The sequence below is a fragment of the Triturus cristatus genome, chromosome 1_1 (genome assembly GCF_964204655.1).
Source record: "Triturus cristatus chromosome 1_1, aTriCri1.1, whole genome shotgun sequence".
Classification (NCBI taxonomy): Eukaryota; Metazoa; Chordata; class Amphibia; order Caudata; family Salamandridae; genus Triturus; species Triturus cristatus.
Window position 1 is genome coordinate 315304551 of NC_140579.1, and position 15277 is coordinate 315319827.

At 46.8% G+C, this 15277-nt stretch overlaps 1 protein-coding gene across 1 annotated transcript in view; it reads right to left on the bottom strand.

Moving 5' to 3' along the window:
• Positions 1-8193, bottom strand: part of LOC146870170 (uncharacterized) — a 162070-nt gene extending 153877 nt beyond the window's left edge. Inside the window, exon 1 of the mRNA XM_085641598.1 lies at positions 7062-8193. Coding sequence (XP_085497724.1) covers positions 7062-8115 — 1054 coding nt within the window. The 5' untranslated portion in view covers positions 8116-8193. The remainder of the gene's footprint in view (positions 1-7061) is intronic.
• Between the last annotated feature and the right edge of the window lie 7084 nt (positions 8194-15277).

Here is a 15277-nt window from a genome sequence, read left to right on the forward strand (position 1 = left end):
ATACATTTGTCGTGTTGTGGTTTGTGTGGCAGTAGCAGGCAACGGTGGTGCAGCTGGCACAAACTGTATGGGTTGCTGTGAGGCTGGCATAGACTGTTGCTGAACTGGCATGGACTGTCCATGCTGCATAGCTCCTTGTTCATTCTGATCTTGTCTAACTAATCGTGGTCTCTCTTTTGCAATACCTGTAGCTATATTACGTTTCAGGACTTGACAATCATGTACATAATGGCCTAGTTGTTTACAGTAATTGCAGGTTCCTTTTACAGGAACTGCAGAATCACCAGAATGTGTCACACCCTTTTTGTGACCATCTGCTGGTACTGTCTGAGAAACTAGCATTTTCATTTTTGTATCCTTCATGCGTCTATGCTCGTGTTCTTGTTCATCCCTAATTCTATTGTGATGATACTGTAACATTTGTAGCATTTGCGACGGAGTGTTACTTTGCCAGGTACTCTCGAATTTCAATATTCTATTCTTCACTGGAGGCAATGCATTTTCCACCAATTTTGTCACAAATAAATGTGGATATGAGTCACTACTTGCTTTTATACCACTATTTATACCAAAACATTTTTCAAATCGAGCATAATAATCGCTTGTGTCTTCATCTTGCTTTTGTTTGCAGGCTGTGATTGCACCCCAATCTTCCTTTTTTGTAGTTAATAAACGTGGCAGTACCTGTACTAGTAAACCTGGTAACAGTTTAACTTTATCCCCGAGCCCTGAACCTGCAGCTCGGCTCCTTTCTTCCTCTGCTAATGCTGTCCAGTCTATCTTTTGGTCTCCCACTTCCCACTCTTTTTCTTTCAGTTTTTCATATATGCCAGCAGGCAAAAGCACCTTTAATATCGTCATAATATCAGGAAAGGTGTACTCTCCCATCAGTAACATGTCTTTAATTTCTCGGTGGAAACCCGCTGGGTCTTTGTCATGACTAGGTACTACTTTCTTCATTTCTAATAATTCCATTTTTGATATGGGTGTGTAAACAAATACACGGTGAAACTCATTGTCTTCGCCTTTTATTGGGTGCACTTCTCGTAAAGGATTTTGTCTATCCATATAGTACGGCGTTCTTTCTCTGTGGGGCAGCGAGAGAGAATCCGGACTTACAAAAAGGACGTACTGCTTACGTGACACTAATATCTCTTAAATTAGCTTATTACTAGAACCTCTCCATCTGTTTGTGAGTAGTTCCGTTAATATATCAGGTAAAGGACCAGGGTCAGCATGTTGGCTCTTATATAATATGAGAAGTTGCTGAATCATATAGATTCCAGCTAAGCGTTGTTCATCTGTACTGAGGTTGAGAAACGTGTGTGCTACGGTCTCATCACCGTATTTTTCAGGACTGTCAATCCAGTGAACGGCTGATCTGGCTAATTCTTGCTCATCCATAGAATCGAGGAGGTGGTAACCTCTTCGTTCTCGTAGTATCTTATCTGCGGCTTGAAACGAATGTTCAGGAGACTTCAGATTTATTACAGGCGTCGGATACGTTCTGCTATTATTTGGACATACGGAGTGTATGGGATCAGAAAAACATCTAGTATTTTCACAAGATCTTCCTCTGCCTACATAAGCTATGGTCTCTGACTGTCTTGCGGAATTCCCTGATTCGGACACTTCATCTTGCTCAAACTCGTCTGTTCCCAATCTCTCTTCATGAATACGCTCTATTTCTTTACGTATTTTTCGGCACATGGCTATTATACAATTTTGCTTATCGTGTCTCCCTTCTGATATATTCTGACTCCATCTTGTAAGAATAAGCATTGCATTCGGGTCTACCCCCGGACGATCTTGATTTCTGATTACACAGTTTATGAGGAAACGTAACAGTTCCCCCTGTATCTCTACTTTCTGGAATTCCATAGCTCTGTTAATACATCCTGGATCTCGTCCTGTTTGAACAAAATGATATATGTTATCTAGATGCGTAGTCATCCCTGGTAACCTTGCTAAATATTCTGCGGCTCGCCTGATACGTAATGATGCCAGGACCATTTCGTCCTCTTTACCAACCACTGGGTCATATCTACAATTTACAAGGAGTTCTTTAAGCGTACGTTCACTTACAAATTTAGGTGTACGTGAATGCGCTGACTCTTGAAAGACAAGTTTATTTATTCTAGGTGGTGTAAAAGTACTGCTAGCACCTCCCGTGGCCCTATCTGGGGCGTCGGGTGTGAATGGGTTTGTTGAACGTGACACAGCAACTATGGGTGTCGATACCTCTGTAGAGTCGACTGCGGAGACAGATGCGGAAACAGATGTGCTTGCCGAAGCTTGTATCGGGACTTGCTGTTGCACGGGGACAGATACCTGATCCTGACGTTGGACCCCTCCGCCAGACGGTCTATGTGGTGTGGCGTTAGCATACTCGGGAGCTGCATCGTCTAGATATGAGGAAAGAAAAACATCTTCTGCGGTTCTGGGATGCCCCTTTGGATGTACCTTAATTGGAAATAATGGGGGTGGCAAGTCTTTTGGTATCTCTGGAGCAGCCTTAGGTAGTCCTTCGGCTAGAAGGGGATACATACCATTCATAAGAGCATTTCTTTGTCTATTCACTTGTTCTGATTTCACTCGGATACCTTCCTCAATTAATAGATTTTCTTGAACTTTATTTGAACTTTCTTTACTCCTCTCTTCTTGTCTACGTGCTTTTTCTGTTCGTCTATGAGATTCTTTACGCCATAACTCAACAGCGTCTTTCTGTGACTGTCTGACCTTTCTTTTCCATAACTCTTCCTCCACTTTCATGATGCACTCTGCATCCCAGGTTCCCGCTATGGGCCACCTTTGACTTTCCGGTAATCCTTTGGTATAATCTACCCATAGATCAAGAAACAATATGGCATCTAAGCCATGTTTATGGTACATGAAATGCCCTGGAGTATCCCTAGGAGGAATAGGAACTGCTTCTTCAAGCACCCCTTTTCTGGTAGTAATCTGTCTTAACTTCGAGAAGAGCGGCATATTTACAACTGATCTGATACTTACTCTTGAACTTGCTTAATACGAGAAACACAATAATGAACAGTGAACAATGAACAGTCATTCATACCACAATATGCAAGACATTTCTGAATACTTTAAACTTTAAACATTAAACATTATAACAATGGTCGACAATGATGACAGTCTGCCTAACTAATCACCACGCTGAATTCTTGACAATAACTGAATACTTCGGAATACTTGATATACTGCTAAACAGTACATATACACTGCTAAACAGTGCAGACCGGATTTGTGTACCCAAATCCGTCTTGACCGGCACAACCTATGTGCGCGTCAACACGCCTCCCCGGCGATGGTACTCACCGAGTAGCTCCTTGAAACGGAAGGCCTCAGAGAATGGACAGGACTCGATAACTGTGGACATCGGACCCTCTGGACGTCGGGATTTCGGAAAACCTGGTGGGCCTCTGTATACCTCGGATCTTGCTCTCTCAGCTAGGCTCTGGTCGGGATACTTCGCACTTCTCACCGCCTCGTCTGGGTTGATCGCAGCCTCAGTCGCCCCCGCTTGACCGGAGGGAGCTTACAGGAAATCCTGCTGGTACGCGTTTTATGGTCCGTCCAGCTGTGGCAGGAGACCGGGCCTGCAACGCACCGCCGGCGCGTGAGATGAGAAAGTGTCCCTATTCGGGCGCCATTATGTGGTAAATAAAATAAATATTACCGGACTGAATTTCATGCGGAATCTTAAATTAAAGTAAATAGCTCAAAATAACAAGAGGCAGAATCCGTGGTATAAGAGGTTTTCTAATGGGCTTTATTCCATTCAAAATGGCCGACTCGAGTCGCGGTCCTCAGGTTCCGTCACCACGAGGGTTCAGGAAGTGAAGTACAATAATTCATTAACAGACATGTATTTTTATAATAAGTGCATTACAATGAAACGAATGTAGAAGGCGTAACATTTGATAAGAAAAGTGACAAAACAGTGACATAATCGAAACTAGGCGTAATAAGGAATAAAAGAAACATGATTGGTTAGAATTATCAGACATAGGTGGATCTATAAGATAATACTTGGCATAGATGCGCGCGCGGCAGCATGACGTGTAATTGACGTGCAACTAGGGGGTGAAGGGGACTTGACATTTAGCTCTACATGTGGAGACGAGAAGTCTGGGGTCAAGTCAACCTAATCCCAAATCATATCTAACATCCTATGTTTAAAGAACTATGTTATCCACAAGGAAGAACTCTCGGACAGAATCTATTCTATACTGACTGTGTGCGTGTACAAGCGTCTAAGTGTCTATATGAGATGCGAGGGATAGAAAACTTTCCATGGCAACAGGGCTATGAATCACTTGCAGGAGGACGGAAAGGCTGAGTCCTTTGCTTGTGAGCTAAAGGAAATGTTTACCTAAATCACTGGACAGGAATGCATCGGCTGAAGAGTAAAATAGATAATTCGAAGGTGAAATACAACTTCTTGGCAGACAGGCGAAAACTGGCCGAGGCAGGCACCGTTAGCTGCACAGGGAGTAGGACAAAGTTCATGGATACAGATGCGAGCTCAAGCTGAAGCTGTCAAAGACAGAGAGCAGGGAAAGGCTTTGAGGACAGAATCGGGCCTACTTGCCTGAACTGCAAAAATGGAGTAACTTAGCCATATAAAGTCGGTGGCTTTTCATACTTAGGAATCGAATATCCAGCCCATTGATGGCGGATCTGACAGAGAACATGTCGACGGTAGACACACATATGTTTGCGTCTTAGAAACTGGAACTGGAGGGAACATACATGTACTTGTAACATGCATATAGAACCGTTGGGGTCCAAGATAGGGGACATAACTGATCAGAAAAATCCACATTTCCACACTTGGACCGGTACCGCTGAAATCGCCCCACGAGGGCGCCAACTGAAGTACTGGGTATTTTAAGCCCAGCGGTGCAGGGGAACACACCCTATGACTTCGGGGTTCTTCCTGTTTCAGACCTACAGAAACACAGTGTCTTCTGGGTGAAGTCAAAGATCAGTTTATTGGCTGCAGACCAATTACAGGCGTCCTAGAAGTACAACAGCGTGTATGTTCTCAGGAGACTGCTGAAAATCACAGAAACGGGCTTCTCCTTAAATACTGAATTTCCTGCCTCAGGCATACATTCTTTAGTTTATGATATGGCCATTACACGTATACATTACAAAACGAAAAGGCAGAGTCATGATGACCATCCCACATTCCAGTGAAGCCAGCCCGCCATTATTTACACAGTAAAGCTCAGATCCCACATCAGATATCGATAGGCCCCAATAAACATGAGCATCTCCTGTTTTGGGAAACAAGCCATAAAGCAGGAACAGCAATATGTGAAAGAGATTAGCCGGAGGCTTGCGTAGGATGAAAAGACTTTATGGTGTGTCAAGCCCTGATGCTAATCACAGGTGGCCAGAGGACGGGGAACTCGTGAGACCAGTTTGACCTGGGGCAGCGGAGCCAAGCTGCCCAGGTCACAGAGAAGTCAAAGAAAGCCACATGTGCCTTAAAAGGCCCGTATTCGCTTCACACTACATAGCCTATGTGAGGGCAACCATAAGATGGCCACCGATACAAAGTGGAACCCACGCAGTGATGTAAAATAGCGTATACACAGTGCATTCATAGCTGAAACGTTACAGAAAGCACTCGTACATACCGCATTAACCATTCGCGGTTCACTATTACCGAGATAGACAGGGGTAGGGCCCTATCTCCTACGCGGTCCCAAATTCTAAAGTACGACACCACTTGCCTGGCAAGTCTGGCATGATCTACAAAAGGAACCGACGTCCGTCTTCATCCCGGGCCAGTAAAAGTGGGTGGCAAGCCTTTGTCGGGTCTTGTCCTGCCCGAGATGTCCTGCAAGAGGCACGTCGTGAGCCAGACCCAGTAGGAAGTCTCTGAACCCTGCGGGTACCATCAGGGTACGTGATCCACTGGGCTCAGAAAACCTAGGCTCATTGTACAGCAAGTCATTCTCCCAGTAGAGAAAGAAGTTCTTTGGATCAGCACCTGCTGCCTGGTCTGCAGCCTGGTGCCGCAGACCTTCAAGAGAAGGGCATGTCTTCTGCGCCTGGCAGAACTCCTCTCTGAAGGGACCACACTCTTGCTGCCAATGGGTCAGCTCAGGTATGTCTCCCAGCTCAGCTACCTGTTCCCCTGTAGGCTTCAGGGTATCCCCCTCAGGGTCTGCTCCTTCCTGGACCGTGGGAACAGCGGGGGTGGGCGCACCACACCCCTTGCCCTTCCTCTTCCTGGCAGGGACCTGGGACACTGTTTCAGGCTCCAGGTCTGCTTCACAACCCTGTCTGGCTGCCATGGACCGAGTGGTCACACAGACCCACTCAGGCAAACCCAACATCTCCAAATGAGCCTGGTGTTCCACCTCCTTCCATGGGGAACTCTCCAGGTCATTACCTAGCAGACAGTCTACTGGCATGGATTGACTCACAACAACTCTTAGAAGCCCTGAGCCCCCCCCCCACTCAAAGGGAACATGTGCCACCTTGCAAAGGCGCACGGAGTTGTCAGCTGACACTACAGGGTGAAGTACATCGGGAATGATCAGCTCCTCAGGGACCCACTGACACCTGAACGAAGTTACACTGGCTCCAGTGTCCCTGAGAGCCTCCACCCTCTTCCCATTGATGGTCACCCACTGCCTGTACTTCTTAGTGTTATCAGGCACAGGAGTTTCCCGGACCATCTCTGTGTCTCCTAAAGAGACAAGGGTCATAACTGCTAATCCCTCTAAATCACTAGAAATTAAATCCCCACCAAAAGTTACACTAGCTATACCCGGTGTTGGAGCACCAGATGGTGCCTGGGATTTCTTGGGACACATATGGGATTTGTGACCCAATTCCTGACAGTGATAACACTTAATGGGACCCCTGAAATCCGACCTGCCCTTAGGGGGCAAGGATGGTTTGGGTTTTGACTTGGGGGGCTGGGACTGGTTACCCTGGGAACTGTTTTGGGGCCCTTGTGAGAACCCCTTTTGGTTACCATTGTCCCCCCCCACTCTTCTGCTGGGGACCCTGTCCACCTTTGGCTGTGGTATCCACAAAACCCCTATGGACCCTGGTACTGACCCAGCGGTCCGCCTCCTGTGCAAGCTCAAGGGGATCAGTAAGCTTGCGGTCTAAAAGATGCTGGCGCAGCTCTGGAACACATATACTACTCAAGTGCTCCCAAATGATCAAATTCAACAGCCCCTTATAATCATTCACCTTGCTGCCCTTTATCCAACCTTCCAGTGCACGTGAGAACAGATTTACACATTCCACCCAAGTCTGGGACCCCTCCCTCCTGGAGTTCCTGAACTGTACCCTGTACTGTTCTGGGGTTAACCCAAACCTGAGGCATAAGGCCTCCTTCATATGGGGATAGGTCAGGTTACCGACTGCTTCCAAGGGGTCTAGAGCACTCCTCCCTGAGGCCTCAAAATGCTTCCACAGACCTGCACCCCAATCTTCTTCAGGCACTCTATGCATCTTACAAGAAATCTCATAGGCAGAAAACCACCCATAGATATCATCACTCACTCTGTAACTCTGAACCACATCCTTGGGGATATATACCTTACCCCCTTTTACTGGCTGTTTGCTGCCACCATTTGAGCCGGTCTCCACCTCTCTGGCTTTGATCTCCAGCTCCTTCATGCTCAACTCATGAGCCAAAAGCAATTTTCTTTCCTCAAAAGCAAGGGCATTCTTCTTCTCCTCCTTTGCCATTTCCATTTTCATTTTCATTACTTCCAGCTCATGTTCTCTGATTCTTTGATTCTCTTGTAACTCCTCTGCTGGGGAGAGACCCCTGCTGGAATGGTGGCTCCCCGCTCCGCTGGTGGGGTTGCCCACTGGCAAATCATTTGCCCCAAACCCATTCCCTTCATTATTATCATCTGCTCCCTCAGCCTCTTTAGCCTCCCACCAGGTTTTCAGAACCTTCTGAAACTCTTCCTTTCTGAAGTTGCTTTTTATGGGACAACCAAAATCCTTGCAGAACCGCTTGAGCCCCTCCACCTTGTATGAATACAAATCCTCAATGGTGAACTCTAGCTCTCCTTCTACACTGGCTGCTTTCTCACTTGGAGCCATGATAATTCAAGAGTTACCTCAAAAATAGAACCAAAAATCAACAATCAGCAGTATGTGGCTGTGTAATGGTCTGCTCTCCTAGTGACGTACACCAATTACTGTGGGTCAAGTACAAATACAAGTTCAATCCTCACCGCTGACCACCAATGTTAGGCCTGGGGGTCTCTAGTTGGCAGGGTAGGTACCACTGTCCAAGTAGGGACCCTTGCTTCTAGTCAGGGAAAGGGGGATACACTGTTAAGATAACCCCTGCTCACCCTCTAGGTAGCTTGGCCTGAGCAGTCTAGGCTATCAAAGGCAATGTGTAAAGTATTTGTACCAACACTCACAGTAACACAGTGAAAACACCACAGATTTACTCTACACCAGTTTTAGAAAAATAAGGCATCTTTACTAAAAACTTCACAAGACCAAATACTACAAAAAAAAACATACAATTAAAAAGGTTACTTTAACGATAGTTCAAGAGTTTGTAGAAAGTACTCCAGGATGTAAAAATCAGTGTCCTGCACAATGCGACTCTCAATGCACAAAATGCGACACTCTCGTGCCCAACAGTACCTGTAGTTGCGCTAAGGTTCCCAAAAGCTATAACAATGAAGATGGCAAAGGCGATGCGATACTCCTGAGACCTTGGGGAGGCTTTGCAGCAGCCCTGCTTCACGCAGCAGAGGTGGATGCGCTGGCTCCGATCTGTAGGGGGAGGATGCGATGACTTTGGCTTTCGTTGCGTAGGTTTCTTAGGGTGAAGCTTCACGCACAGGTACGGTGCGACGCTCTTCGATGTGGCGCGATGCGCGGCGCAGCGTTGACTTCTGGCGCCGCAACCCTCGATGCGCCACGGGACGGGACTCTGCGTCGACGCACGCAGCGACTGGATACTTTCACGCACCGGCAGTGGTGCGGCCCGCAAACTGGTTTTGCGACGACCTTCGCAGTGTCAGAAATCTTCACGCATCGGGACGATGCTTGACGCACTCGGCGATGCGAGGACTCCGGGTGCGGCAATGACGCTGCGATGAAATTCTTCTCGCACTCTCGATATTGCGACTCGCAACCCGATGATGCGACCCTCAAACGGATGATGCGATGGGTACCAGTTACTCTTGTTCACGCTTTCTGCTTTCCAGCTCCCAAACACAGCAAAACGACCTCCTGAGGGCCCAAAACTAGGCAAGCACTCCAAAGCAGGTCAGAACTCCCTCAGCAGAGTTCCAGGGGAGCTGGTGGTGAAGTCCTTTTGTTCCTGGGACATCTTAACAGGGAGCCAGCTCTCCTCAGGCCCTTGGAGGTCAGAATCTAAGGAAGGGGACACCACAGAGTCCTTCCCCTCTCCTTGTCAGCAAAGCAAAACAGCAAGCAGGCAGTCTTCTCCTCTTCAGTTCCTTCCAGCTTTCTCCTTGGCAGAGGTTCCTTCTTAGTTCCACAGTGATCTAAAATGTAGGTGTCTGGGGTCCTCTTCTTATACCCCTCCAAGTCTTTGCCTCTCTTTGTTTCAGTGGGGGGATTCCCCTGCTCAAAGCAGTTCCTGGGTGTGCTCTGCCCTGGAGCACCTGGTTCCTTTCAGAGTGAGGGGCAGGGTCGTTGGACGCTCCGCAGGAGGTGGAGCCTTCTTTGTGCTGGCAGAGGCAGAGTCCTCAGCCTGGCCAGCATGGGGTGGAGCCGGTATTGTGCTGGCAGAGGCAGCCCTATTCAAACCCAGGGGCTATTCCTCCCACCCATCTAGAGCAGATCTCCCTATTCACCCTGCTGCTGACTCATCCAGACTCCTGGAGCCACCTAGCCCATCACATGACACCAGTCAGCCAATCTGCACACAGGCACACTGGAAGGTTAAACAGGAGAATAGCTACTTTCTAAAAAGTGCTATTCTCACACAGTGAATTTAAAAACCATCTTTCTAAAAAGATGTATAATTAAATTCTGAACACAAAGACACCAAACTTGGATTTTCTATCTTGCATTTAGGGGAAGATAGGCATGTAAACAGCCTCCCCCATTCTGTCCTATGGGCAAGTTAGCCTCTCAGCAGTGAAAAACGACAATGGCTGAATTCACTACCAGGGCATGTTACACACCTCAGTACATGCCCTACCTTTCAGATACACTGCACCCAGCTCAGGGGGGTACCTAGGGCCACCATAGGGATGCCTTACATGTACAGAAAGGGAAGGATAAGTCCTGGTCAGTGGGTGCACTGGCCAGGTCGACATGGCAGTCCTGGACTGCACATAGGCACTGCAAGCAGGCCTAAGACATCATTTTAGCACTACTCCTGTGGGTGGCACAATCAGTGCTGCAGCCCACTAGTAGCATTTGTACTACTAGCCCTGGCACTCTCAGTGCACTTTACTAGGGCCTTGCAGGTAGAACAAATATGCCAAACATGTATAGCCAATTACATCACAATTTCCCTAGGGAGCACTTGCACTTTGACACTGATCAGCAGTGGCAAAGTGCCCAAAGCATCTATACCAGTTAAAAACGACATCCAGCATAGTATTAAAAATACAGGAGGTAGAGGCAAAAAAGTCAGGGGTAACCACGCCAAAAGATGCCAAGTCTAACAAGCGCACACCGCTTTCACTCAACCATTAGCAAAACCTGAAGTGATATTTGTTGTGCACATTCTGAACTGTATTTATTATGCTTTCGCACATGAATATCCCTTCAATGGCGTAACGAAAATTGAGGGGGCCTCCCTGCAAGGAACGTGGTGGGGTCCCCTCTGGACTCAATCAGCAGCTCTCTGGCCAGAGTGCAGTGCTGAGGGGGCCCCCCGGAGCTTCCCCCCCCGCACAGCGGGGGCTGCGGGGGTCTGTGTTACGCCTCCCTTGAGGCATTAATTATTTATCGTATCTTTAGTCAATTTTCTATCTTCCTTTATTCCTTTTCCTGTTTTCAGTGGGTGCAGATTACACGGAGAATGATTATGGTCACAGAAAAAGGAAATACAGGCAAAAAAAGAAAGAACAAAAAGAATTGATGAACATGAAAGTACATAAAGGGAAAAGTGGGTATGAATTAAGACCTTTTAGGAGGATTTGCAAAACATGTGATGACTCAGGGCCCGATTCACAAAAGAAAAGTTAGAACAAAAGTCTAACTTAGACCAAAAGTCTAACTTTACTATTTTTTGGTATTCACAAAGGTAAGTTACAACTAGTAAGTTTACTACTGGTAAACCTGCTAGTTAAGAAGCTACTACTTATAGTAAAGTTACGAGTAGTAACTTACCTTTGTGAATACTGAAAAGCAGTAAAAGGAGACTTTTGGTCTAACTTTATTTTTGTGAATCGGGCCCTCGGTGGGTGATCACATAAACTGCGCCTGCAGCAGACAAATTCGTTCTGCCATTTGCAAGAACTTACTGGGTTAAAATTGTATTTTTTTGCACTGGCTAATAAATGCAACGCTTGTTTTTACCCTGGTCCATTCGTGCAAATAGCCCGGCATCAGTGCAAAATTTCTTTGCACGGTTGCCATTTGCACAATCTATCCCAGCTATTTTTAAAACCACTGGCAGCACCGTTCCTCCTTATGCACAACGAGTGTAATAGTCCTTCGTGTTTGTGTGTTCATTATAAGCTCTGTTCCAGGCATTCTGACTGAAGCAGCTCTCTGCCAGGATATAAAAGAATTCAGCACGACTTAACGGGTGTGAACCGAGATATAAATAGCCGTTCTCTTCATTATCTTCCAACAAACGCAATGAGATCTTATGTCGACTTTGACATACTTGCACCAGACTAGAGGGGTTGAATAGAAAGGCACAATTACGGCGGAAAGTCAGGCGCTGCTGCAGGCATCATTAAAGTTCTAGAAGGTGCCGAAGCGCAGACAAGACACATTTACCGATCCTGTCCGGTGGCGCTAGCCTCGATCGCATAATGACGCCCCGGTGGGTGTAGCAGAAATGTGTGAATGTAAGCTAAAGCTCAACCGGAGGAAGGGCAGGATATGCTAAAATAAAAGAGTATTCCACGGAGGCATGGGCGCGCTAGTAAATACCAGGGGGGCAGATTTACAAGCCCCTTGCGTCACTTTGCGTCATTTTTAACATGGGAAAAGTGACGCAGAAGTGTCACAAGGGGCTTGTAAATCTGCCCTCAGGTGTTCCTGCCCTTGCTGCTCAGGGCGCGCGCCTGGTGCTAGGACGAACAAAACAAAGCCCTTTATCTCTTCCTGAGAGTAGCGGTGTTGACTTCCTGCCTCGCGGCCGCCAGCTGCCGAGCACGAGAACTCTGTGAGGCCTCTGCCACAGAAATGCTGGGTAATTGAATGATACGTCTGAGGCCTGCGCGGGAGGCGAACACATACCTGCTGGTCCGTTTCATTAGATCGTCTCATTTTTTGCGAACCCTGCTGGTGTATTGTCTGGAATATTCGCAATTGGATGTGGCTTTTCGTGATAGCGCGATGCTGGGGAAAGGGCCTGGGCCTGGGCCTGGGAAAGGGCCTGGCATTCAGCGGCCTGTTGTGGGAGTCCAAGGTGTGTGAATGACTGTGAAACTCGGCTGAAAGGCGCCCAAATTAAACTCGGTATGCCACTGTTGTGCCGTTGCTTAGCTCACTTGCTGTAGGTACCCCTGGGGTGGTATCATGTAGATGTGAGTCAGAGGCGCAACTAGAGCCAAATTTCGGTGGGGGCCACTGAAAATTTCGGGGATGGGGCGGGGGTTGGGCGGCTGATTCTTCCAGCGATACGCAGAGTGGAGATGCAGGCAGTGCTTTAAATGGGAAAAAATAAGTGCAGGTACTCATTAAAATGAGCTAGAGGTGTAGTGAGTGGGCGGGGCCAGGGGCGGGGCTAAGGGCAAGACAAAATTATACTTAACGACTTCTATAATAGTTGCAGCACACAACAAAACACATAATTGTGTGTATATAAACAAAGCAGGTTAACTCATTACACAAAATGAAAGAGAAATGCGATAATATGTTAACATTTCCTTTTTTTGCAATAGTTGCACCTTCTTAATGCCATACTGTTAACCCTTTCCGTGCTCATGACGGAACCACTCCGTCATGAGCCACGGGTGCGCTGTGCTCATGACGGAGTGGCTCCGTCATGCTGCGGCCGTTGACGGCCGCTCCTCCCACGTGGCGCTAATTCCCCGCCTGTGCGGGCAATTAGTGCAGTGGGCGGAGACGTGCCGGAACCACTCCGTCATGAGCACAGCTCACCCGTGACTCGTGATGGAGTGGTTCCGTCACAAGCACAGCTGCACCGCAACTGCTCCCAAACCCCCCCAGCGCCGCGGCGGAATTCCTGCCGCGGCGAAGGGGTTTAATGCTGTTGTTTGGCACAATACTATATATTTTTGGGCATGTGAGTAGGAAGAAACTGAAAATAACCCTACTTCGAACCAAAGCTCTTATGGCACCAAGCAAATGAAGCAAATCATCATGACCCTCCCCAGAAGATATCTCTTGTCTCTTCCATCAATCTATCCATTCATCCTTTCATCCTACCATTTACCTGCTGATGTCCACCATTTACTCTTTACATTCTGTTGTCTATTCAGTTTTTCATCCATCATTCAGTTTTTCACCATTCCGTCTGTCCACCCTTCATATCCAAATCTATCCATCCATCTTTAGACCTATCCATTCATCATTTCACTCATACATCTCTTTAGCAACCCTTTTGCTCATCCATTAATCCTTTCTCTCATCTATCCATCAACCCTTTCACTCCTTTATACCATCCACCCTTTCATTCCATCCACCCTTTCACTCAATCCCTCCTTTCACTCATCCATCATCCACCTTTTCATCCATCCCCTCTCCCTTTCATTCATCCATCTAATCTTTCACTTATCCACCCACATCCGCCCTTTTATCCAATCATCCACCCTCTTTCACCCATCCAGCCATTCACTCACTCATCCATCCACTCATCCACTCATCCATCCATTCATACATCCACCCTTGCTTACTCATCTATCCACTCACTCACTCACTCACTCACCCACTAACCCTCTCTACTACGTTATTTATTAACCTTTGTCACCGAGCAGACATGTACACACAAAGTGCCACACATTTTTCTTATAAAAAACAGGCATACAAATGTAGGCAAATACACAAACATAAGCAGACACACAAAAGACTCCGGTATGTTAAAAGCCATGTTATAGTCTTCACCATGGCTTTTTTAATTGCCACTGCCTGGGGACTGCCTTGATTGCTGTGTTTGTGCCAATGCAGAGGATAGTGTGAATGTGGTTGACAGCAGAGGGCCTAAATGGACCCAATAGCTGCCAAGGTTTCAGTTTGCTTTGTGTGACATTTTCATATTTTCATTGTAATTATGAGTGACATTTCAACGACTACGAGTGACACTTTCCTACGAGCAAAATTAAGCAATGAGGACGAGGGAATCATATAAATATCGGAAATGACACCCATTTGAGTTTAGCTGCTAATGTTTCAGATTGCTTATGTGTGACATTTTCATAGATTCAGTGGATTTACGAGAGTCAGGCAACAACTAGATGTGTAACACTTAGAGTGGCACTTTCTTGCGAGCATAATCATGGTATGAAGTCAATGGAAATAGACAAATATCAGAAATCACACTCATTTAAGCAACAATGAAGTCAAACTCTTCAGTAGGTTCTTTTGAAGCTATTATTCATTTTCTAAAAAAATCAGCGCCCTCCACCCCAACCTCAGCTTCAGGTGCGGCTGAACCACTTGTAACGAGGGGCTCTCTGTGACAAAAGCAGCAACCCACTGAGCTATCCACATACAATACAGTACAATACAATATGCTTTTTTGAAGGAGGCATATTAACCCTCTACACTACTTAATGGTCAGAGTGAAAACTGCCAGTAGAGAAAACTCTAACCTCTCTCCAGCTGGAACAATAATCACTTGACATCTCTGACTTAGCAAGTCTAACTATGCTGAGAAAATAAAGGGTGCTGCTTCGTAGTGTCACTGTCAAGCAGGGATGTTAAACACTTGGCACTACTAATAAATCAGCAAAAAGGTAGCGCTGGCGTGGTGAGTCTGGGGCAGAAGTTGGGCTCTGCTGGGCACAGCAATAGCACAGTCCAGGTCAGGGGGAGGGGAGCAGGTGATCGATTCTGGAACAGCGGCTTCCTCCTTTAACTTCATGTAGCAGGGGAATTCCTGGGTGCCCTGGGCCAC